Source organism: Macrotis lagotis, chromosome 8, assembly GCF_037893015.1.
Source record: "Macrotis lagotis isolate mMagLag1 chromosome 8, bilby.v1.9.chrom.fasta, whole genome shotgun sequence".
NCBI lineage: Eukaryota > Metazoa > Chordata > Mammalia > Peramelemorphia > Peramelidae > Macrotis > Macrotis lagotis.
In genome coordinates, this window is record NC_133665.1 from 108,763,409 (window position 1) to 108,790,761 (window position 27,353).

Genomic DNA, 27,353 nt, shown 5'->3' on the forward strand with positions numbered 1-27,353 from the left:
TTGTTTGTTTCATCAGTACAACAGTCAGGGACAATTTTAGGATATCTGTGATGGAGGATACCATCTGTATTCAAAGAAAGAATAATGGAGTTTAAACAAAGATCAAAGACTACTACCTTCAACTTTAAAATAAAAGGTATCTTATTATGTAATTTTTCTAACTAAACCACAACTATACCCCCATCCTGACTATAACTGGTAACAGCTATCAGACAGAACTTTAATTCAGGTCTCTCAAAAAGGTGAAAACAAAAATTTGAGGATTTGGATCCATCAGGTTTTCAAATGCAAAATAATAAATAGGATTGTGCCAACAATTTGGAAAATGAGCAAAAAATCACCATTTCCTATTTAAAAGCTTAACTAGTACAAAATATTTACTACAAGGTAGAAATTGAACAAATCCAGAAGCCACTTTCTCAGCAAGTCTAGACCAGCAGAAAGATATGACATTCTAGAGCACACTAGTTGAGATTACAAGAACAACTGCTAAATATTACAGAAGTCTGCCAACAGGAAGGATGGTCTCAATAAATAAATACAAGTTGATGAAATGAGCCCCAAGAGAAATTTAGCATAAGAGCCAAGCGAGTCAGATTATTCTGACATTTATAAATAAAACAAAAAGATAGGAAAAAATACAAAATGAAACATACATGGCAGGCACGCGTGCACAGCAAACACACACGCGCACGCGCACACACATACACACACACACACACACACACACACACACACACACACACACCATTGTTATCAGCAACAAAGGTAGAATCGCCTTATTTGGTCTTTCTAGCATTACAACATCAAATATATTAAGTGAAAAATGGCAACAATACTCAAGAAGATAAACTTAAAAGGAGAGCTAGTCCTGGACAAATATGCTTATAGAAAAAAAGTCCTGCTGAAGGCACACAATTTTAAAGTGGACAATTTTCAAAATATCTCAAAGTGAACATTCCAATACAATGGAAAAAGGATCACAACTGGTTGCTTTACCATCATTTTACCAAAAAGGGGGAAGGGGGAGAAAAACTAGACAGGTTTTTACAGCATGTTTTGTTTTTTTTATTTTATGCTCACATTAAAGTGCAGTGTAGGAACACAAGATTCCTCTCTTCAAATCATGTCATTTCTCATGTACACCATCAAAATCAGAAAACAGAAGACTGCCGAGATCAGAAACTATCAACTTTGTTCAATAATCTGCTGAATACAGATCACATAAAGTATCAAACAAGGAGAAAGATGTTCACAAAAGGCATTCACCAATTTAATGGAATAAATCCTGCATGAGATCCAAACAAACAAACACTGATTATGAGGATAAACATTTGCTCCATTGGTGACATTGTGCTAAATCCATTTTGTCCTCTAACAGTACAAGACCACTTCAGTGAAATCCATAGCAATGCAAAAGAGACTGTTTTAACTATGAACACAGTAAAAACAAAATAGATAAAATATATATATTTTGGACAAGTAATAAGGTGAGCTCAGAACTGAAATTTAAAAAAAAATCAGGTTAGCTAGGATTTTAAAAACTGTACAATAGTTTTAAATGATTCCAAAGGACTTAAATACTACAAAAATTTTCACTTGTCCAATGCAAATATATTTGCCTAGTAATATAAATCATGAAATACCAGGGTTATTAGAAAAACTAAAGGTACAAATAACTTAAAAGACAGATGATACATTTAAGGAGAACATCCATGTATCAACAAAACTTAAATTGCTTTAAAAACACCATAAGAACACGTAAAATTAGACAAAGAGGTAAAGCTCACATAAGAAGTGACAATTCCAGTAGCATAGTAGTAAGCCCCAAGATATAAAAAGAAAAACAGTAAAGACCCCCATTAGGTAGACAGATCCCTTACAGAGAATATATGTGCAAACAGTGTCAAGAGTTGTACAGGAGATGATGGTATAGAAAGGTTACAATTTCTGTGTCATACCCACATTGTTAAATTTATGGATCCAAAGTACAGTTTACATATCTTGATAACATAATGAAATATACTCAAAACAGATATAATTCTGCATATCAATATTATCATTAATAGAGCCTGAAACTAACAAAAAATAATACATGCATATTAAATATTAACAATTTAAAGTATATGGAAACCAAGCCAAAATTAACAATTTTCAAAGTCTATTTTAAGATAGCTTGCAGAACACCTCAAGATTCTTCTTCTAATAGCTTAGAAAAGTTTTAGCCACTTAATAACATAACATTACTGAGTTTGTGCTCTTGTGACCCCCCCCAACAGACATACACATAACACACGCAATCTTTTACCTTACCTAATATCTCAGTGCATCAAAATTTAATTGGCTGCCATGATGCTCAAAAACAGAGATGAAATAATGACTCAGAAATCCTACTTATAAAAGGTCTAACTACGACTGAATGTGACAGGTGGATGTCCTTTACAGATGGATTTACTTTTGCATGAGAACTAGCTGTTGCTGGGTCCCCACCTATAGGGACTTAATTAGTTTATAGCTATTATAGATCACTTTTTCTGAACCTCTGGCCAATTTATATCAAACACTAAATGATTGTCCTAGGGAACTCTAAAAGCTAAGATTTTAGCCAGAGAATGGCAAATGATAAGATAATTATTTTGCCAATAAAGTTGTTGGACCTTTTCTCCTGGTGCTTCTTCAAAATGACCAGTTTCAGTATCTATCCAACAATTTGTGTTGTGAATTTTTAAAAAAGAATTTTTAAATTCTGCAGTTAAGAAACATAAATATTTTCTATAAATTGGAAGGCCAGCAGCATAAAAGCAGCTGATATCATTTGATAACTGACTCAGGCTCATAAAGACTTATATTCTGGAAAGAAAAATTCCTTCTATTATTATTTATAATGAATATGTATATGACACTATGTGATGCCTTTATTTCCCAGTCATTTCAGTTCCTTACTAAATGAAACCTCCCTTGTAACAAAGAAAAAAGCAAAAATAACCAACAACGACACCAACAAAGAAAAGAATTTTGTGGGCAGGTCACAAATCTGGTATCTCTGAGCTAAGGAACATAGAAAAGAAATCAAATATACTTTGGTTCAAGACACTGGATTAAGCATTCAGGTCCCAATAAAGGCTCCCCTTTAACACAGACAAGTGCAATAATCTGCCCTTACACTCAAGAAAAGGACATTCGGGAATCAATCAAAAACTCCCTCGCAGATTAGAAGCATAGAAACTATTAAGAAAAACAACACATGAAACATTAAAAGCAACATGAATTTAGAGTGCCAATAGTGATAACAATTTAAAATTGGATGGAAAGCATTTCTTAAATATGTAGATATAAATATTTAATCGCCCTGTTCTCCCTGGGTTAAAGGGAAAATTAAGTTGCAAAAACAAGCAAAGTATCTCTATCTCGCTTCAGACACTAAAGGGCAAATGTTTGACTACCAAATCAGCAAGACAAGTCATAATGTTTGTTCACTATAGAACTATTTCTCCCACAAAATTAAGTCATCATATTCACTCCAAATACCAAAACCAAATCTCCCTAGGCTTTGCTTGTACAACAAAATTCCTATTTGTAAGAAGATAATTCAGAAAATGGAGGAAGCTTGAAAACAAACTATTTGCTAAGTATGTTACATGATTCTAACTCAACATGACTTTAATAATGAAACAAATAAAATAAAAACTATACATAATATACATATATCATTTGCTTTTCTCGATTATGATTTCCCTAAATCACAAAATGTGGGATGTAGAAATAAGGTATGGGAAGCAACAAACAGTAAAGCAAACATTTTGTTATGTCTTTACCATCACACACACACAGTTAGTATGATCTAATAGGTAAAGTCTTGGATTCAGAGGGCTTCAGTTCAAATCCTTGTTCTGGAACTCTGGGCAATTCATTCAACCTTGAGGGCAGAGAGTTTCCTCATCTGAAAAATGGGGAATCGCTTTTAACACTATGTTAGTAATCCAGGGTGTGATTCTGTCATCTCTTTCCTCTATTCTGTGTGTATGTGTGTCTGTGTTTGCGTGAGTACACCTAAAAGGAACTAGGGGGAAAATAGTGCAAGATCTAAATTGAATGCATTTATTGAGTTACACTATATGGCAAACACTAATGACAGATAGACAAACAAACAGAAATAAATATATAGATAAGGCAGGCAGACAGAAAAGAGACAATGAGTAGATAGAACAAAGCGTATATAGAAAAGCTAGGACAGATTACACTTAATGAAAAATAGAAAATGGACCTCAGATTGACTAAAATGTTACTTCACCTGCTTTACCTTGCAAGAACAGAAATTCTCATCTCAAATACCACTGGGTCATAATCTTCAATAGATAATTGGTTCTCAAACATTTTATTATCCCTCCATAAATAAACTATTCCATGTAAAGTTAAAGGATAATGATTTCTGAATTAAAAACATTCTTTTTTTCTGGAAAGAGAATATGATATATTGAGCACAGTTACAGGAAAAAAATACTAAAGTCATGAGAAACCAAAATACACATTGCCCAAGAGATATCGTATCAATAAAACAAAAATCCAAACACTCTACAGGCAAGCCAGTTTCCCTAAAAATACTACCAAGACAATTTTTAATCTAAAAATTCAATTCAATATCTAAGTGTTTGCTAGAAATACTGCTCTATGTTTTGTGTTGAGAATGCTAAAATAACAAAAACTTCCCTCAAGAAGCATATATCTTTCCCTCACCCCCCGAAAAAGAAGAAATTAGAAGAAGAAGAAGAGGAGGAGGAGGAGGAGGAGGAGGTGAAGGAGAAAGAGAAGCAGCAGCTGCTTATATACCAACAAGGTATTATAAGTATCCAAAAGACAGATGGTAGAAGGCAGAATGTGATAAATACAAATGAGAAATTCCAGACAAGATGTTATGGAAAATTTGAGGAAGGAGAAATCACTTTCAGATGGAAGAATCAGAGAAAGCTTCATGAATGTGATCTTAAAAGAAATGAAGGACTTCAACAAATAAAGATAAAGTGAGTAAGTCCATTAAAATATGAGATATGGTCTGTGAGAATGCACAAAGGTGGAAGCCAATAGGATGAGATGGGAAAAGCTAGTAGTATAATTTGGTTGAAATATTAAAATGTGTGAAATAACAATAGAAAAGAAAGGTTGGAAACTGTGGAAGATCTCAAGTGCCAATATTTGAAATCCACATTTTACCCTGTAGGCATTAAGCCGCTACCAAAAGTTTTCAAGCAATGGAATGACATAATTAGATCTATGCATTGGAAAAAGTATTTTTTTTTGGCAACTATGTGTAAGAGAAAAAATTAGAGGCAGGGAGATCTATTAGGAGGCTATGAAACCAATCCAGTTGCAATGTAAAAAAGGACTGACTTATGCTTAGAAAAAGGGGAAATGAAAAGGTCAAGATAAAACAAACATAAGAGATACTAAAGAGAGATAATTGATAGGACTCTGGGAAATGAGTAAATTGGACAGGGGGAGGAAAGAGATCAAAAGAAATTCAAAGATAGTTGATTTTAAATTAAGAACACAGAAATATCTTCCATCTAAAAGAAATGTTAATTCCCCAGAACATCAAAGCATTCTATGTTATTACTTCAATGAAGGTTACATATTATAATATTGAGAAAATATATTCATATCCTGAGACATTCAATTGGGTCATGACATTTCCATACCACGTCAATATCTGGGCAATTTTCATTGTTGTTTCCCAACACATAGCAACAAATACTATTTATCTAATATTATTTGTATATGAACAAGTCAGGAATTGTACCAACTAGACAGTCATTCACAGGGGAATCAATGTAACAGAAGCTAAGTTCTATTATACACCACTACCATGTTTAACCTATGTGAACTTAAAAGTAGTGTCTCTGATTAGTGGCTAAGGTTTAGAGTAACCATTATCAACTTCATTCAATTTTTGTCCTGCAGTGTTCAAATACTAAAAAGTGAAGATAGGTTATAGTAGAATTTAGCAGTTTGGATCAGACCACCAAGAAGGAACACTACCATCATCATGAAGCACTCTTTAGCAATAAAAATAATGGTTTCCATCATGTTATTTAATTTGAAAGAATGAAATTCCAACAAAATTCACTCACCTGATCCTCTTCCTCATCCTCATCTTCTGCCAGGCGCTGCCTGCCCACCTCATACAACCTGCATACTGTGTCCATGTTCAGGGCATCCATACTGCCTTGATTCTAAAATCCACCCCACAAAATATGAAGTCAGTGCACCGTAGAATTAGGAATCTGTTTCAGCTTTGACCTACTTCCTTCAATTACCTCCCTGTGTCAATCAAAATAAGTGATGCTTGCAATAATAAATGTTGTTAAGCAGACTGCAAATGTTATATTATACCTAGAGCACAGAAAGGGAGGGAAAAGCAGTACAAGAAGGCTTAGGTGCTATCACAATTACCTACACACAGACACACACAAATACACATATATACCCTACACACACACACACACACACACACACACACACACACACACCACCTGTGCTTTGATACTACAATGCTGATGTAAAAATAACAACCATGGATATATTTTCTAAGTCACAGTGAGAAAACTGCTACATTTCTTCTATATTGACTATTTCAAAGATACATCACCCCTCATCACCCCCAACCATCTAGCCCATGGAAATAAGTACAGAAGGACCACTCAAGATCTGATAATAGCAAGTGACACTAGTAATACACTTTTCAAATATCAGCCAATATAGTCCTACCTAAAAGCTACACATCACATGAATGTAACATAAAAGAATTAATTATAAAAGTTCTGAATAAATTCTATTTCAGATAATCTATATTCCCCTAAGCATTCTTTACCTCAATAACAGCAAGGTAACAGTCCTTGGTGTCAGTGCACAGGTCAAAAATATTCCGTTTCACATCAATGGTAGCTAGAAAATAGAATGTGGTAAATCTCAGGGAATTTTGTTAATTCTTTCTTTTTCTTTTAAAAAATTCAACATACTTTCAGAAATCCTAGTGAGCACCATTTTTTCATCTCCCCTTCCTAACTCCCCCTTGCTTATCCAAATAAAAGAAAAATCACACATTTTCAAAACAAACAATAAAATAAGAACTTGGCAAGTCTCCCTTTGAGAGTTAGTCTTTTTTTCATAGGAAACCAAGATAATTGCAAAAGCAAAGAGAACATGTGAGAGTGAGAGAGAGAGTGAGTGTGTGTGTGTGTGTGTGTGTGTGTGTGTGTGTGTGTTCATTTCAGGAACAGATAAACATCTCAAGTACAAACACACATTCTTCCACAAAATATGACTATGATTTCTCATGCTTACCTATAGGCTTATAGTCTGTTGCATTAAATGTTCTGAAAGATGACCCAAAGGGGCTTTTCATCCTCTCTTCCATTAAGTCATCTTCATCATCTGCTTGTAGCATAGCTAGTTTATGAGAAGAGAAACCACCCCACAAGATATTTAAATTTAATCATAGGTACAGACAATGTTTTTTAAAAACTCAAGGATATGGGTGAAATTTCCACTACATTTGATTATGATTCTTCTGGATACATTCTCCTGGTAGTTTCCATAGGTTTGTCTTTAAATCTCATTCTCTTCCTTCACTCGTCTACTTCCCCCTGCTGAAATGTTTTAAGCAGTACAACTAATGTTCTCTAACACCATAAAGCTGCTAAATGGAAAGTAGACAATGAAAATTTGGTAGTTTTACAGAAGGTAAAGAAGTCATAAAGACTGGAAACTAATTTCCAAGAGATTTTTACATCACTATTACCCATAATTTAGACTAAACATCTTGGAGGCCAGTTACAAAGCATTAGAATTTGTATGACCTTAAATCAGCTCTTATAAACAAAAATTTTTTTTATTTTCTATTCTGCTGTTTTATGAATATACTTTGCTTTTAATTCATTAGTTTTCAAATGCTTTCCAGGGCATGAGAGAGAAATTATCCAAGAGTAAAACCACACAGTACTCTGGCAAATTTAGGAGCTGGACAAAAAGACAAAGACAGAAAGGGGAAGAATGGAAAGGTTATATTCATTACCTCCATACATCACTGTACCCGTATAGTTGAAAACTACACGACACTGATCCAAAGCTGGGACTGTGTGCAGCAAATGGAAAGTTCGAAGGTCCCACTGAAAGAATAGTAGTGAAGGAAGAACCCCAATAAAATTTTTTTTTCTTAAAAAGGGAATAAAGTCAAGAAGCTAAATATCAACTTGTTCAATCTTTTAATTTCTAAGAATTGATTCTAACAAGTAAATGTTATCAGTTTCCTCCTACATTGCAGACACCAGAACATTGCTGCTAAAATATGTGAAAATGTTAAGCAAATGCTATATAGTGACCTGCATCAGAGGAAAGTATTCCAATCTACCTTCAAGTACTTGTAGGATACAAAACAACTCCCTTTCAAATGAAGGACTTAAAAAAGTTTAGTCATTATTCCCAGCAAATACAGAAGATTATCCATCAGTAATCAGTTATTATTAAAAATTTCTCAAAGCTCTCTGAAGGTTCAAGGCCACTCAAAGCAATAGGAATTCAGTTAAGAATTTCTCAATTGAAAATTTTTTAGAAATATTTTTCATGTTGGCTTTTTTGTCTCTTGTAAACAGTACACAAATGCTTAGCTAGTAGATATGTAGGTAGTTTTTTAAATAATGAAAACAGTGCTTGTCCAACTCAGATTTTTCTTACAGCTTGCCAATGGTAACTAGAGGCTATCTGCAAGTTTAATTTTTAGGCATAATACATCTTTAATAAGTCAACAAAAAGGAAAGTTGTTCAGAAAAAAATATTCTTTAAAATTAACCAACTACCTAAGTCAAAATTTCCTTTGAATTACATTGCTGAAAGGCAATATTTCAGTTAATTACAAATCTGTATGGCAACAGAAAAAGTAAAAATCAAATGAGTCATAAAAGTTTTGCCATACTACACAAAACAAGCATATATATTTGCAAAGAACACTGGATGACTGACAAGGATCACTGGATGACTTGTCTTCCAGACATTTAACACCTTACATGTTCTGCCTATGAGACAGTACAAGGGACTAAACTGAACTAGACATTAGTAAAGAAAAATCAGTGGAATTCTCTTTCTTGCCTTCTGCACCATAACCAGACCTTAACTTTAAAGGACTTATAGTTCAGGAAGTTCTAGTAAGGGTAAAGGATACAATTTCAGTATTAATTATGACTTCCAGTCCATTAGGATGGAAAACACCACTGATGTTCATGTTGAACTTGTCAAACTTATGTATGGCCTGTGCAGAGCGGACATCCCAGAGGACCCCGTCATTTAAGACTAGATCATCTGTAGGATTAAACGTGGCACAGTTCCTCTTGTAGTTGTTGGCAAGATCTGGGTTAAAGAGAGTCAACAGCTTGTTGCCAGTCTGAATGTCATAAATCTTTTGGAGGAAAAAAAAGAGAAGTAAGGAGACATATCAGATTTGTGCATTAGTTAAATTACAATAAGATTTTCAAACCCAATTTTTCCTGACTTCTCATTTCTGACAAGTTTTTTTAAAACCCCAATTCTTCCAACTTGCCTAACAAGAAACTAATTGATATCTTTGCTAAAGTGCTAAAATATAATAAGTAGTATTTTCAGTAGATACCCCTTACCCAAAAGAAAAATGAAAAGCATAAGTCAAGCCTCCCCTAAAGATGAGTAAGAAGAAATCCTATTTTCCTATCCCCATCTTGGGAAAGTACATTCATTGTATGATGGTCTAACATTTGACTATTTATTCTTTATGAAGGGCTTTCTCCTTTTCTTTTTTAGGAGAAGATGGAAAAGGGGACTTAAAATATTACAACACATTTGTTCCCAACGCAGAAGTTCAATTAGTCAAGCAAAGTGTCCAAATATTCAAAGAAGCTTAAATACCAAGATATTTAGCCTACACAATCTATATTCAACATTCTCAGTTTTTAAGTTTTTCTTACAGAGCCTGCAACTATCTTCCTAATTATACTTAGGGTCATAAGCTTGGAACACAGTCTTCCAGTCAGAAGAATTTTATGTCAACAGAATACATGATCAGCATAAAGGTATGAAATCAAAGATACTTACATGGGCAATGTCCCCTTTTGTGCCAATGACCCTATCCTGTGAATGCTTGCTGAACTCTACATAGTGGTCTTCTGTGAAGGAATGCCTGCAGGCAAGTAATAAGTAGCATATATATCATATTCTCTGGCATCTGATCTTTGCATGGTTAGGTTTAAAACTTGCACCAAGTTAATTCCCAACTTTCTACACAACTAAACTTCTTGAAGTCACTAATTCCCATAGATAAAGCCAAAAAATTCAGAGCTGGGAAAAAACCTGACAAGACAGTCCTACCTTAATTTGTCCAAGAAAGACAAAAGTGCTTACAGGCCTCAGACCATAAGAGAAGGAAACTTATCACTAATATAATTGGCAGGACCTACTCCTTTTATTCCAGCTCTAAGCCCCATTGCAGAAGCAGCAAGAGAGTCAACTGACATATAACAGAGCTATATGACAAAACTTATAACTGATTTGAGTTTTATCTTCTTTTGATGCCATACATATTTGTAATGAACTGAAAAATATTGCCTTTCAGCTGCATATGCAGTGAGAAGGAATGTTGTTGAGTAATGAGAGTTAACACTTAAAGAGAAGGTTTACAAAATGTTTTACAACCATTATCTCATTTGAAATCCTACAACAAGATGTGAATGACTTCTTCTTTTGGGGTTAGAAATGATGTTCTGATGTAGGCATTATAGATATTACTGTTCCTATTTCATAGTTAAGAAGACTGAAGCTCGGGGTGGCTAAGTGACTTCCCTATGGTCACACAGAAATTAAGCATCAAAAAGTGGAATTTGAGCCCAGGTCTCTCTCTTAACTCCGAGTCTAGCGCTCTCTCCACTACACCTGGCTGCATTAAACATTGCAATGGTAGGTTCAATCTAAGAAGAAACAGTTCTGGAACAAAAGAGATTAAATTTTCTTCTTTATCCATCCACTAAAAATTGAGGGGATTAAAATTTATTCAGAAGTAACGGACAACCAATATTCACCTTTAAAGGCATAGAGACCAAGTTGACAAAGAGTGTACTCACTTCATATCAAACACTGATTTCATCCCCCAGAGTGCAGAAAGGGGCTGGCTCCAAGTAGCAGATGTTAACAACAAAGATCCATCCTAAAAGAGGAGAAGGTCTGAGATTACTAACAATAAAATATATTTATACATAGTTAACAACTGACAATGCATAATTTTGCATATAGAGGCTTCAGCATATTAATACTAATAACTATTTACATTTACTACTAGCATATGAAAATATATTTATGAACATAAATTGCTAGCCATTTCTATAGAGTTAAGAGAGGGCAAAAGAATTCTCATGGGAGCCAGAAACAGCTAAGTTATACACAATAACTATATTCTGACAAGACATTAGAAAGACGATATTTTACATTCCTAATCTTGTAACATGTGGCAGTCACTTAACATAATAATGACACTGTAAATATTTGGGAGACAGGGACAAGAATATTCTCAGCCTAAAGAAAAAATTTCAAAATTTATTTCTTCTACTTTTCAATCATCCTCAATTTTTCCCCATCTGTCCTACTAGGCAACAAAAAATAAATATACTGTTCAAAGCACTTTCTAAGAATTTGCCAAATTTTAGAATATGTACTTGGGGTAGCCTCAAAGATATGAATGTTTCCTTGTATTGGAGCTAGTGATGATGTCTTGATAATGTCAGTCTTTTTCATTTGGGGAGGGTGAGGGGGGAAGTAGTCATACCATGAGAAGAGTAGTAGTAGTATATCACCACAATGGAATTAGATAATAATTTCTTCCAAGTTACTCAAAATATTTTAAAATTCCACTTGGAGATCACTTTAAAATTTACTATCTATATAAAGCACTGAGATACCAAAGCATACTAAATAGAAAACTGACCCCTAAGCCAGGAGGAACTGGATTCAAATCCCCACTTACTGATTCTGTGATCCCATGTAAGTCACTTCACCTCTCAATGCTCTAGGCAATTCCAGAGAAGGTGCCAATCAGCATTGGTAGAAGAAGTTTCCTTCCCCGGGAGTACCCTATGCTTATGAAATCATAATTGCATTCCCTATGCCCTATCTAATGTACATCTAAGAGATCTGACTGAGTATGATGAGAAAATAATAAGGCCTCAACAGGAAGGCTTTTAGCAACCTCAGTAGAGTTCCTTACCCTTGATGGTTCAAGGTGTGTGATGGCAGAGTTATGACAGTTATAACTAGCCTCTTCCTGCCCACTGAACACATTGTAAAGTTTCAGCTGCCCCGTACACGTGCCAAGCATTAGAAACCGCTCTCGGGCTGAGAATGCACAGCAGGTAAAGCCACTTTCATCCTCATTTGCTTCCCGAAACACTGAAATAGGACGGAATCTAGAAAAAGACACAGAGATCATTAGTCACAATAAATCAAATAACTTTTCTAAGGAAAAGAAAATCAGGACAAATATTCTAAAGAAAGAGAAACAGATAGACTAGGTGGAGATATAGGGGTGGTATAGTCACAAATGTTTCACAGTACTTAAATTTTAAAATGCTATAATAAAAAAACTGATTTGATTTAAAAATTCTATTTTAAATGAAAGGGGAAAAAATTTTCTTATTTTCAGATTAAAGCAAAAACCGGTAACTTATTAATTCTTTCTGGGTTTTAAAAATTATTCCTATATTTATATGCCAACCCTATGAAGATGAATAAAAACCAATGAGCCAAGATAAGAAACAAGTGGGAAGACAGCTCATTAGAACAAGTTCTAGAGGAGCCAATAGTCCTGACATGTCAGAGTTAGTCTGCCTAGGAAGCCTGCAACAACAACACAAGGAATCTAGAATCATTGCTTGGTCTCACAGATAGTCAAAAAACTCTGCTAACTTTATAATTATTTACGTAAAAAAAAAAAAAAACCAGTTATTTAGGCATGCTAATCTAAGCTCACATTGCTTGTATTTTACAGTTAGAAGATTACCCATTCCCTAAAAGATTAAAAGCATTTTCTTACCTGCTGAAGATGAGGTGCCTATCAAAGCACCCACCATCTACCCCTCCATACTTTGGAAAGGCTGCTCTGCGGGTTAGTCTCGAGGTAAAATTTGTTGGGGCTTGCCGCCTTTGTTTTGGCTCAGGACACTGGTGAGGGGTAAAAAGAGAAAAGGGGGGACAGGTGGCAACTGGGTTCTTGCAGCGAGCATGCTGCTCCCTAAGGTATTCTGTGATGATACTGTCCAGCGTGGGAGGGGAAGGAAGATGTCTGTCCAATTGCTTTTTAATGGCTGGGCTTTGGCTGTAGGCGCCATGGTCCGATTTCTGCCGTAACACTCTGATTTTCCTGCCATTGCAGGGTGATGGCCTCTCCCTAATAAAACTGATCCTGCCAATCAAAGGAGAGTTGCCTGCATAAGATGGGCCAGGCAGGGCAAGTGGACCCTGTGGAGGCCGTGACTGAGAGTGGGCAGAGGAGGCAGAGGAGGCTACAGTGGCATGGCTGCTTAGTCTGGCTGCAATGCCATTGGCAATGCGAGGGGTACGAGGCAGAGAGACAGGGGAAGCAGCAGCTGTGACAGGAGTGAAGGCAGAGGAATGAGATGCAGCAGTCATGGGTAGATCAGCCTCTCTGGTAAGGACAGTTGCTGTCTCTCCAAGCCCTTTGGAGATGAGATGGTTTCGAATTAATAGAAGCAATTCCTTCTCAGGAAAGGAGATTCTAGACTGGGCTACCACATCTGCTTTCTGTAGCCGTGCAAGAGACACATCAGTACCAATAAGAAGAGGCTTTCCTGATACACGTTCAATTAGCTCAGCAGCATACTTGCAAAACTTGACGTGGTCACTGCGTTTGTCCTGCAAAACAGGTTCCTTCATCAGCTGCTGGATCTGACAGCTACTGAAGAGAGGCAGCTTGCTGATGATTTGCCGGACAGTACTACTTCGAGAAAGTCCTACTAAGGCTTTGCATGCTAGAGCTCTGATCTGGTCTGCATCAGTGATTGGCATCTTGATGGACAATAATGACAGGAGCACCTTGATACCATTATTGGACTGTACCACATTCCACATCTTGGCCAGCGTATGCTCGCTGCTTTTTGGAGGTTGAGGCAACTTCCGCCTAGGGGTTCCAGAGATGAACTTGCCAATACTAGAGATTCGATTATCTGGGCCACACACACAATTGATAATTATCTGAAGAGCTGATTTCTGAATTTCAGCATCATGTATAAAGAACTCACCCTCTGCCACTCCCAGGATGATGCTGATACCTGTTTGGAGGAAGACAAAATTTTTTTATATTTTCCCCCCAATATTTCAAATTGATGTTGATATTAATATTCAAAGGAGCATCAGGAACAACAACTGAGATCAGGAACAAAAATTGGGTTAGTTTTGTTTTCTTTTAATGTTTTATAGAAAGAAAACAATTTTCAAATCACAAAACCAAGGTTATTTCATCTCTGATGCATAAATCATAGCTGTGGAGTCAGCCTTTATAAAGTAACCACTGGGGGCGGCTAGGTGGCACAGTGGAAAAAGCACCGGCCCTGGAGTCAGGAGTATCTGGGTTCAAATCCGGTCTCAGACACTTAGTAATTACCTAGCTATGTGGCCTTGGGCAAGCCACTTAACCCCGTTTGCCTTAACAAAAAAAAACAAAACAAAAAAACCCTAAAAAAAAAAGTAACCACCTAAAGAGTGAGGGCATAGTCACTCACTTCAGGAGTCATACTCAATGGTGTTGAGAAGCAAGGTATACAATAATTGTAACATATTTTCTGTCTCCTTAAATAATTCAAAACAATTAAGTCACAAGGACCCTAGCCGCAAGTCACAAGTGAGTAAAATCAAGCTCACATGAGGATGATTTGTACAAATACAAGGGTAGTGAGTAGCAGCATAAAGAATAAATACCAGTCAACCATGATAGACTTCACTCATCACAACAAAATAGTGATCAAAGGCAATTCCAAAAGACTTGTGATGGGAAATGTTGTCCACTTTCAGAGAAAGAATTATGGAGTCTGAATACAGATCAAAGCATACTATTTTCATTTTTTAAAATGTTTTTGCTCTTTCTTTCTCATGATTTTTTCCCTTTTGTTCTGATCTTTTCACAACTTGATTAATATGGAAATATGTTTAACATAAATGTAGATCTATATCATATTACTTGTTGTCTTGGGGGGAGAGGGGGAAGAGAAGAGGAAGGGAGAAAAATGTGGAACTCCAAATCTTACCAAAAAAGATGTAAACCATCTTTAGATCTATTTGGAAAATAAAATACATACACACACACACACACAAAAAAAAGAATATAAATACCATCCAATGTCGGAGGCCCTGACTCTACAACATGTCTCCAAAGAAGATTGTAAAGTTCTTCCTAAAAATTTCCACATAATTTCACTTGTATCAAAGAAATTCTCTTTAACTCTTCCTATATCCCACAGAGTATCAAATAAAAAGCGGCACACATCAAAACTGTCTAGTACTGAAAAATAGAGAAGTGGGTGGATCAGTAGACTAGATTGGGTACAAAAGAAACAGTAGGAAATGACTACATTAATCTACTGTTTGATAAACCCAAAGACTCTAGTTTCTGGGATAAGAACTCACTATTTGACAAAAACTCCCAGTAAAACTATTTAAATTAAAAAAGGGTTTGGACAAATAAAACCAATGCAACCAAGATTAGAAGAAATGCAGAAAGGGGACAGTTAGGTGCTAGGTAGAATAAAAACTAAATACAGACTAACATCTCACATCTTATACCAAAATGAGGTCGAAATGGGTTCAGGATTTAGACATAAAAGGCAATATCATAAACCAATTAGAAGAAGGAATAGTATATCAGTCAGATCTATGGAAAAGGGGGAAGTTTATGACCAAACAAGAGACAGAAACATTATAAATTGCAAAATACATCATTTTGCTTACATTAAAGTTTTTGTACAAATAAAACCAATGCAACCAAGATTAGAAGAAATGCAAAAAAGGGGCAGCTAGGTGGCACAGTGACTTGAGTTCAAATACGGCCTCAAGACACTTAATAATTATCTAGTTGTGTGACCTTGGGCAAGTCCCTTAACCCTATTACCTTGCCAAAAAAAATGCAGAAATCTGGAAAACAATTTTCACAGCAACTGTTTCTGATAAAGGAATTATTTTTAGACTATATAAAGAACTGAATCAAATATATAAGAATATAAGTCATTCCCCAATTGATTGACAAAGGATCTGAACAGGCAATTTTCAGATGAAGAAATTAAAAGCTTATCTATAATCATATGAAAAAAATGCCACACCTCACACCTATCAGATTGATGAGAATGATCAATGTTGGTGAGGATTTTGAGAAAACTAGGACACTAATACACTGTTGGTGGAGTTGTGAATTGATCCAACCATTCTGGAAAGCAATTTGAAACTCTACCCAAAGGGCAATAAAACTACATACCCTTTGATCCAGCAACGTCTGTATCAACTACAGATCCATTATTAGTCTAAATTCCAAAGAGATCATAAAAACTCACATGTACAAAAAATATTTATAGCAGCTCTTTTTGGAGTAGCAAGAATTGGAAACATCCATCAATTGGGGGAATGGTTGAACCAGCTGTATTATATGAATGTGATGGAGTACTATTGTCCTGTAAGAAATGAGAGGTAGAAAAGTCTGGAAAGACTTGCATGAATTGATGCTGTGTGAAGTGAGAAGAACACTCTATATATTAACAGCAAAGACTGTGTATAAGTCAAAAAAGAGAATGTGGCATTATTACTAGTAAATACTCTAAGAACACCATCATATTACTATGGAAATGTCAATTTACCCATTCAATGCCTTTGTAACTGGCCTATATATGTGCCATCACCACTGTCTTGTGGTTAAGAACAGTACTATGAAATTTAAATATGAACAGCAAACAGGGTATCAGTTCAACCCTCTTTTGAGGGCTTTGCATTGATCTTCCCCTCATGCCACAAATGTCTCTCCTGACTTCTACCTCCTGGAATCTGTTACTACCTTCCAGACTCTGCTCAAGGACTACCTTTACAGAGATCAAGGTTAATTCTGAGAGACCCACTTTGAACAAGCCATCCAATTCCAGAGAAAAAAGCATGGAATCTGAATGCCAAGAAAGCATACTATGTACACTTTTTAAAAACTTCATATATGTTTTTCCTTTTTCTCATGGTTTTTCTTTCCTTTTAGTTCTAATTCCTATTTCACAACATGACTAATATGTAAAAATGTTAAACAGGATTGTACATGTACAACTTTTACCAGATTACCCTCCTGGGGAGGGAGAAGGAAAGGGAAGGTGGCAGAAAAATGTGGAACTCTTAAATTTGCAAATGGATGAATGCTGAAAACTACTTTTCTAAATGGAAAAATAAATTTTAATTAAAAAAAAGAGCTACCTTCCACATGACATCTTTTTTTTCAAATGTTCCCAATATCCAGTGTCCATCCTTAAATTATCTTGTATCTATTTTTTTAATGTATACATGTTGTGTTGTTTCTGTCCACCCTCAGCACCCTATCCCCCATAAAATACAAGTTTCTAGACAACAATGGTTATTTCGTTTATGTCTTGGTATTCCCCAGGAATGAACACAGTACTTAAACATGATACACATTTAATAAATGTTTGTTGAATAGCTAATAAAAAACAAATTCAACTTACCTACAGTAGAGACTGTGGATCCAGCTTCATCTAACACATCCACTGATTCAGCTAACTGCAGTTGGATTTTTGGTACCACAGTAAGAATAGCCAGGACATCTAAAGCATAGCGTACAGTATCATTCCTAAAAGAGTAGATAAAGAAACTTAGCAAAATGGCATGCATGATACAACCAAATGAATGTGTAAGAAATGTCATACTGGATTGTGCTCAATTTCTAACAATAGTGGAGCCATAAAATAAAATGTAAAATAACATGACTCAAGAGGTTAGGAATATGCTCCAAATATTCCCCAGTTTCTCTTAATAATCTAAGGGGTCTATCATTCAGAAGTCGAAACCTGTCCTGTTCCTCATATTTTAGCCCACACAATATATTTGAGCTTAAAAGTTGAAGCTTCCTTACATTTATAAACACTTCCTTTTTTTCTTGTCCTAACATTTTAAGGAAGCTGATCGTTGAGGGCAGGAACTGTTCTTTTGCCTCTTTTTGTATCCCCAGCATCCATCACAAATGCCTATCACATAGCAGGTACCTAATAAATGATTTAATGATTGAATATTGGCTACAGGTACTTTTCTAATATGAACTATGATACAGAATTTATTCTGAAGTCAAATATCTGGCAAACAAGTTCACAGTCACCCTCCTAAAATGACTTTCATGAATTTTTGAATTTTGATTCTCTCTTCTTAGTCACCATCCTTCCAAAAAGAAGTTTCTTTTATCATTATCATGCAATAATTGTCTATTTTCTTCATTAGTTTGATTGCTCTTTTCTGGGCCTCATTCTATGTTTCTATGTGTGAAAAACACTAGAGTTTTTGTAAAGAGATCAGGAGGATTTGGGGTTTTTTCCAATGACAAATAGGGACAGCATACAAATCCCTAACATCATTTTATTTCATGTCTTCCTTTATTCCCAGTCCAACAAATGAGATCTTTTTTAAGAGAGGATAAATCTCACTTCAGGAGTAATTCTCCAATCCCACCTTGCATAGTAGGTTTTCCAGTTGCAGGCAATGGAGATAAGCTGCAACATGAGTTGCACACAGGAAAGTTTGAGGAAGACTTCAGCTGGTTCCCAGTATAATTGGGCTGGTCCATACTCTATAAGAAACTCCATCATCTCCACAATCTGCTCATGAGTATAAGAACAGGCCTAGAGGTAGGGAAAACAGACCAGCTCATTAAAAACTATATCATATTCTCACATTCTCTGGTGCTTTCTTTTTTTTTATCAGTTGGACAGTTTTAGCAATAAAAACGAAATAAGATCTTTTGGATTCCACAATCCTATAATTAGTAAAACTTTATGGTAAATAGACATACAGCTATAACAGATTTCATTTACATAGTGCTTGACAAAGTACTTTCAAATACATTGTCTTGATACACAAAACAAGGCAATGAGGTAGGTAAGGAAGAAAGGAAGAATTAATCTCTTTTTTATAGACAAATATACCAAAACTAATAGCAGTTAAGTGATTTAGCTGAAGTCCATCAACCCAGTGAATTGGCAGAAACAGAAATGGACCTAAATCTGGTGCTTTTTTCCATGATATCAACATGCTTTCCCATAAGTATAGTCAGTTTACAGAAATCATTTATTCTATTCACTATCTTGATTTGGGGAACTAAAGATATGTTCTGTTTTAAATTTTTTTAAAATAGACATTCAAGAAACGCCTATTGAATGATTAGCATATATATTAGGTTTGAAGTTGAAAAGACTAGTTAGAAAAAATAATAAATTCCAAGTCCATATTTTGCATCTGAAAGCATAGGTTTTTTTGAATTAAGACAACCCCTCCACCTCCAAAAAAGACAACCAAAACCCCACTTTAATTATCTTCATTTTTAATTTGAAATGTTTTAAATTGTTGAAATAGTTTTATGCAAAAATAAACATGTGTAAAATAGCTTCCAAGCTCCTCAGATTTTTCCAAGGCTTCAACCTGAGCCTACTACAGCAACAGATTATATTTTATAAGACAAAATATAAACACAAGAAGCAAGGGATAAAGAACTTTTTTTTTAGGTTTTTGCAAGGCAGTGGGATTAAGTGGCTTGCCCAAGGCCACACAGCTAGGTAATTATTAAGTGTCTGACGCCGGATTTGAACTCAGGTACTCCTGACTCCAGAGTCAGTGCTCTATCCACTGCACCACCTAGCAGCCCCATAAAGAACTTTATATAAGAAAATTCTGTATTATACAACCTCAGTTAACCTTTTGTTCTGGGATAAAGGGAAAAGAGACATAGCAACTGACATCTGTGGAAAAACTGAGTCTCTGAACTTAACTTATATGTTTATTTTTAATTAGAACTAAAACTACAAAGGAAGACTAATTCAGGAACTCACATCCTAAAGTATTCCATTATATCAAGAATGTATCTCATACCCCTTGATGCACTTTAAAAAAAAAAAGTGAAGTAAGCACTCCCCACATCTTACTTACCTTGTATGGTGGCTGTGGATGGACAAGAATACCACCTTCTGTTCTCTGAAGTGACTGCTTTACCTGTTCCAACTTAATGGCCAGATGAGCTTCAAAGTACCTGCGGAGTGCCATGCAAGTATGCTTCCCAGTTTGGCGGCTGGCAAATATTTCATCATCACTCAAAAGAGCACCCTGATCTTCCAAGTTTAGAATTTCTAGGGTACTGATCTATGAAGAGGGACAAAAGGAATAAAACAGAACACAGAAAAATTAAAGACAGAAAGAAAAGGAAAATTTTAACTTCTTAGTAAGTAGACTTTCAATGTAAAAGTTCAACATGCTATGCTAAACATTGGCAATTATCATGGATTCAAGAAGATGAGACTATTGCAGATGTACTCTTCCTAGGCACAAAACTGGATTTTTTAGAAATACCAAAGCTATAATGAGTAAAAAAAAAAATTCCTTTTGAGAAGATCAACTTTTCCCTTCTAATTCCATCTCTTCAACACCATTATTCATGCATTGATACCTATATGACTATGAATATATAACACCATTATCTTAGAAGACTCAAAACTGAAAAGCACAAAGAAAAACAGAGATGTATTGTGGGTACAAACAGGCTACAACACATTATCAATAATAATATACATGAAAGAAATAATATCAAATACAGTTATCAAGGACATGGATGACCGGAAAAGGAGGTGGGGCCATTCACATATTATAAGCAGGAAAGAGAACAGTGGTGTCCACAAAATAGTTAAAAAACCTAAGGCAAAGCTTTCAATCTATTAGATAACTCTCTTTTGGACAATTTATGATAGGAGATGGGTATGATTCATAAAGAATGAGAAGATTAAGATGAGTGGCAGTATACACTGACAGAAAAACATACATATCAATGAAATTCTGGATCCTCTAAAGGTATATACCATTATCAGAGATTTAGCCAGTCACCACATAAAATTATAAGGCCTGACCCAAGAAAGCTTACAGTTCTTGATGACTACAGCAAAGATTTGGTTTTTCCTTAAATAGATAGTATTTATAAGCTAACATACCATTACTTGAAGATTGTCTATGGTACTATAAATACCCTTACCTAACTACCCTCAACGCTTCTTACTCTGTAGCTCAGGCTTACATATTAATAAAAAAAAATTATAAATTAATCCATATAAAAGTCTTTTATCAGGGCTTATCGGGAATGAAAATGTATTCACTACAGACTGGGAAAAGAAACATTCATGGTTCGGAAAACACGTACATGAAGGAATAGGCCTCTACAACCAATACTGAAATATGGTGAATGACAAAGAAACAGATCTTCTTCGATTAGCAGGATGTTGTCTGAAGGGCACATTAATAAAAAGCAGGGAGGGGAAAGGAAGCAAATGAAGGTGTATAATTTTAAGAACTTTTCCACTAAGTTCTAAAACAAAAGCAATAGCTCTCACCAAGTTGACCAAGCGACGAAGGCCATCATGCCTGTCAAAGAGTTCCAAAACAGCACGAAAAGAGAAGCAAATAGAGAAAAACATGGTAGCATGGCAGCATCCTGATGCATGGGAACACTCCATTAGCCACAAGGTGTAGTTCACTACATCAGACAGAACATTGTGGGGATGCATGCAGACCTGCCAAGAAAAAGATGTGATGACTGTTAAAAGATAAAACATATGACAAATCTTTTATCAAGTAAAAATGTCATCCTTGCTATAAAGTTGAACTTATTCAGGCAAGGAGTTTAAAGTCTTATATGCTAGAATATGAAGGAGATGTCTAACCCTCCCAAGTCAACCCTCAAATCTCTTCCCTGCATTCCTTTCTTGTTGCTTTGCCACACTGCCTTCACCACATGGCTACAAAGGGAAAAAGGAATACCCAAAGGTAGAGCAAGTTCCATCATTTCTTCTTCTATTACTTTAAAAATTCATCACCTACCCTCAACTAACCCACCCCATTCTTCATTTCAGAACCCTCAGGTCAACCCCTCAACTTTCCAGACATCTGAAGTTACATTCTTGCTCTTTGCACCCAATCTGATGAAGTATCTATTCTAGGCCAAAGGAGCCACTATCAATGGTCTAAAGCCAATGGAATACCTACTCCCACCACCATGACTACCATGAAGGAAATACACTTTGATCATCTCAAAGCAAAACTTCTGAATGCAGTTTCACAAAGAAATAAATGATGCTAAGATGCTAGAATTTAGAAGTCAAAAACATTATAGAATAAATAAGTTTTTATGGGCCAAGGAAACAGCATGGCACAGTGGACTGCGTATGGGACTTTAGACTCTCAAGAAAACTTTGGTTTTGGGGCAGCTAAGTGGCGGAAGTAGATAGAGTATCGGCTTTGGAGTCAGGAGTACCTGGGTTCAAATCCAACCTCAGACACTTAATAATTACCTAGCCATGTGGCCTTGGGCAAGCCACTTAACCCCATTGCCTTGAAAAATCTAAAACAAAAAAAAAACCTTTGGTTTACATTCCACCTCAAATACTTACTAGCTGTGTGACCCTGGGGAAGGAATTTAACATCTCTGAGCCTCAAGTTCCTTGTCTGTAAAATGAGAAGATAATAGCACCTACCTCAAGGGGTCATTATGAGGATCAAATTAGATAAGGAATGTAAAATATTTTCAAACTTTAAAGCACTGTATAGCTATAAACTATGGCTCTCCTCTTCCCTAACATCAAGTAGAAAGTAAAACAGAAGCCCATAAACCTCATAATGCCTCACCTATATTATTAGCAAACATGCACAAAGAATCATGGAGTTATAAGTATCAAGTCTGTAGTTAAATAGCTCTACTTTAGTAAAAAAAAAAAACTAAAATACACACTTGAAAAGGAAAAACTTGTGGGAATAAAAAAAAGTCTAAGAACACTACAGATAGGGGCGGCTAGGTGGCGCAGTGGATAAAGCACTGGCCCTGGAGTCAGGAGTACCTGGGTTCAAATTAAATGTCTCAGACACTTAATAATTACCTAGCTGTGTGGCCTTGGGTAAGCCACTTAACCCCATTTGCCTTGCAAAAAAAAAAAAAAAAAAGAACACTACAGATATGCATTTGATAATTTTACTATTATGTATATACAGACTGCTTTGCTTAGCTAGAAGATTTAAAATGAAGCTTTTCAAAACAAAACTAGCATAACAAGAGCTCTTTTATGCTGAAAAAAAAATTAAGTTGTTTCATATATCTTTAAAACAAACTACCTGGGAACAGAAATCTAGGAGCTATATTTGGCCATCTTCATCCTAAAAAAAATAATCCACACAAGATGGGAACTCTTAAGAATTAATCCTGAAGATCCATTAGACAAGTACTTGGAAGAAAGTACTCAGAGGAATACAGAGAACAGTGTTAATACAACAGGACACACTTGGCCTAAACCCCAAATAAATCTGTATTTTTTTTCCTTGCTTCAAATGTCCCTATTTATTGATGCAAACATAATTTCATATATATATATATATATATATATATATATATATATATATATATATATATATATATATATGCAATTAAGCACAACCACAGACCCTCATGAATAAATGCACTTCCAGAAAGTTTTGGAATTTTTCATAATACTAAGGTATTCTATACCCTAGTTGCATTTGCTACCTTTCAAATCCTCAATTAGACCTCAACATTTACAAAACAGTTATTTGCAATATGCTTGTACACTCATAAAAAACCACTCCCCAAAATTAGCCCAATATACTTGGAAGCACCATACTTACTCGCTCCATGGCATCTTGGTTGTAAGATAGATAATATAAGCACATGGACACTCCAGTAGCAGCCATAGAAGGACGAGGAATTTCCAGCAATTTCTGTACACCTCCATGTGCAACAAATTCTGTGGCAAACTTGTTGTGAAGCAGAAGTGATGCTAAGTGCTGGAGGAAAAGGGCAAGAATTAGAATGGAACACGTGAAACCAACATAATGCTCCTAAAAAAATACCAACAAAGTAGGTCATTTAACAAACAAGTACTCATTTTCCATATACAATCTTGAGTAAGATAATAATTCTAATTTCCTGCCCCAAAGAGAAGAGTAGGCAAAATACCATAATATATTTCCTCAGGACAACTAACCCCCTGAGATAATAGGTATCTATTAGAAATTTTACCCAATTAGAAAATGTTACTGTTCAATTATTTTATTCTCTCATGAAACAAGGGATCAAAGGAGTCTGTCAGGCAGTCTTCCCATTTTTGTCATTTAATATAATAAATATTATTTCTTCTTAGCAACTAATAAAGCTACTAATTTTTTGTTACACCAGGATATTAGGAAGACTTTATACAATAAGAATTTACAGTAAATTCCACATGTACAGTTAATGCTAATAAGAATTCATTTCAGAAAGACCACATACCCTCAACTTCCTATGCATTTTGCAACAAACCTGTGAGATACACATTAAAGAATGTGTAATTTTTCTAACTACCATTCCAATTCATTCAACTTTTAAGAGGTCTTTTTAAAATTACACGTATGAAAGCAAAAAATACCTTTTCCAGTTAGGAATAAGATGCCAAGTTGCATTTATGTAATTTAGGAAAAACTTTTTAAAAGGTCAGACCATATGCCCCTTCTGTTAGTTCACAACAATAATTTATCAATAGTTAGTGATTTTAATTTAACTTACTGACTACTCAAAGGAAAAAAAGTTTGCTCAGCTACCCTTGCAGGCTGAAACACTTTTAGTATCTAGATGTAAAATTATTCTATACTTATCAATCTCACAACTCTTCAAAACTACATGGTGATTTAAAAAAAACCCTTCTTTTCATAGATTTTTGTAAAAGACAAAAACTGTAACTTTTTTTGATTTAAGGTATCTATCCAAACAGGGCAAACCTGAGAATTTAACTGTTCCTGTTCAAACAACAATGGTAGCAAAGTCTTCAATTTAATTCAACAAACATTTACTAAATGTATCATAGCCCTGTGCTAGATCACAGACATTAGATTAAGGGGCCAGAAGAGACATTAGGGTTATTTGGTCCAATTCCTTCATTGAATAAATGATGGAAATGAGGCCCAGAAGGTTGATTTTAAAATAACAGTAGCTAGTCTTTATATAGTACTTTATGGTTTACAAAGCACTTTACAAATATGATCATTTAATATTCACAACAATTCTAGGAGATGGATGCAATTATTATCATCTCCACTTAACAGATGAAAGAAATGAAGCAAACAGAAGTTTAATTCTTTGCCAAGGTTCATACAACTAAGTGACTGTCTGAGGCTAGATGGGCTCACGTCTCCCTCTGTCCACTGAGCTGCCTACAATTACACAAGTTACAATTGGTAGAACAGCTCAGGTCTTCCTCTATCCACTGAGCTGCCTACAATTACACAAGTTACAATTGGTAGAACATGACTTGAACCCTGGCCTCTAATTCCAAATCTATCATCCTCTCCATTGCACCATGGTGGCTCCCTAAAAGAAACTTAGACAAACACAAATAAGAAAATAGTCCATATCCCTTCTTAAAACCTAAGAGGGGAATATACCATGTTCAAGTCCATTTCCTGCCTCAGTTTCCTTAGACCAAATATATTCAATATCTTCCAAATATAGAGGAAATGTCCTACACTTGGACAAAAGATGAATATAACAACCTAAAATTTTCAAATGTATGATGGCTCAAAAGGGATTAAAGATACTCAGAAATGAAAATTTTACCCCCCCCCCAAAATGACTTTCCCCAATGGGGGAAATGAGAAAGAGGGAAACATCTAAATAGACAAAACACTACACTAGGAACTCTCTAATAACCACATATTCATAATTATAGAAAAGATGAAGGAAAGAAGAGAAGTCAAATAGAACAGTGTCAAGAAACTAAAGTTTAAAATGAGTTCAGCCTCCAGAAGGTTAAACTATGACTAAAAGATAAAAGTTACAGAGTGATAGAGGTTTACTTTAAAGAACTTTCTGGCTTTCCTGTCTAAAAATGGAATAAGTTGCCTCAATTAGAGTGAGATCTCTCACACATGAAAATTTATTAGGGACATTGTACAAAGAAATATACACAAAACTAACTAGGCTCTGTGGACCCTTAAAACCTGATGATACTATCTATGTGTGTTTTCCAATTGATAAATAGTCAAAGGATATGTACAGGTCATTTTCAGAGGAAAAAAATCCAAACTACCAATAGTCATTTTTTTTAGGCAAGGCAATGAAATGAGGTTAAGTGACCTAGGTCATTATTAAGTGTCTGAGGCTGGATTTGAACTCAGGTACTCCTGATTCCAGGACCAGTGCTCTAGTCATTGCATCCACCTAGCCGCCCCTCAATTAGTCATTTTTTACAATGTCCTAAGTCATTAAGAAATGCAAATTAAATCAAATCTGAAGTTTCACCTCATATCCATCAAATTAACAAAGTTGACAAAAATGGAAAATGACAAATGCAAGAGGAGCTATGGGAAAATAGACAAATTAATGCACTGTCAGTATAACTGGGAACTGGTTCAGCCATTCTCAAAAATAATTTGAAACTATGCCCTAAAATTAATATTAATGTCTTAAATTAATATTAATTAATAATAAAAATTAATCTGTGCATACCCTTTGATCCCCTGCAATACTATTATTAGGACTACACTCCAAAGAGACCAAGGTGTCTTGAGACACATGTCCAATTATGAATACTGAAATTTTAGTTCAATGCTCTTTCTATTACTTTCCATTGTGTATTATAGTGAGATGATCTGGGTTCCAAGACCAACTCTGCCTGTCAAAAAACTACTTACTTTGTCACATGCGGTCATTTAATTGTAAAATAAAGATAATTCTATTTCCTCCTAATTGTTTTGTGGGGTCATTGTAAGGATCAAATGAAAACCTACAAAAAACTTTGAAAAGTAGTTAAATGAATACCTCTAAGTTTAAAGACAACAGTTCTTTTGTTTTGTATACTACAAAACTAGGACTTCTGTCTAATATACCACTTATTTGTATGTGTAACTTAGCTTTGTAATCACTGTAGAAATAGCTGAACTAACAGTTTCACAACTACATCCTAAGACTTCTGGGGTTCATTTTATTTTTAGACAAGCTGGCCCACTTCTTGCATGACTTC

At 35.2% G+C, this 27,353-nt stretch overlaps 1 protein-coding gene across 9 annotated transcripts in view; it reads right to left on the minus strand.

The window, feature by feature from the left end:
• DCAF1 (DDB1 and CUL4 associated factor 1) overlaps window positions 1–27,353 on the minus strand; it is a 123,829-nt gene that overhangs the window by 19,196 nt on the left and 77,280 nt on the right. For all 9 annotated transcript variants that reach the window (XM_074198066.1, XM_074198069.1, XM_074198065.1 and 6 more), the window contains 14 exons: window positions 23,986–24,144; window positions 21,687–21,866; window positions 20,242–20,451; window positions 18,772–18,941; window positions 17,778–17,902; window positions 13,097–14,351; window positions 12,272–12,470; window positions 11,136–11,218; window positions 10,114–10,198; window positions 9,212–9,445; window positions 8,069–8,162; window positions 7,339–7,443; window positions 6,866–6,939; window positions 6,126–6,227 (listed from right to left, as the gene is read on the minus strand). In XM_074198066.1, coding sequence (XP_074054167.1) covers window positions 6,126–6,227; window positions 6,866–6,939; window positions 7,339–7,443; window positions 8,069–8,162; window positions 9,212–9,445; window positions 10,114–10,198; window positions 11,136–11,218; window positions 12,272–12,470; window positions 13,097–14,351; window positions 17,778–17,902; window positions 18,772–18,941; window positions 20,242–20,451; window positions 21,687–21,866; window positions 23,986–24,144 — 3,075 coding nt within the window. The remainder of the gene's footprint in view (window positions 1–6,125; window positions 6,228–6,865; window positions 6,940–7,338; window positions 7,444–8,068; window positions 8,163–9,211; window positions 9,446–10,113; window positions 10,199–11,135; window positions 11,219–12,271; window positions 12,471–13,096; window positions 14,352–17,777; window positions 17,903–18,771; window positions 18,942–20,241; window positions 20,452–21,686; window positions 21,867–23,985; window positions 24,145–27,353) is intronic.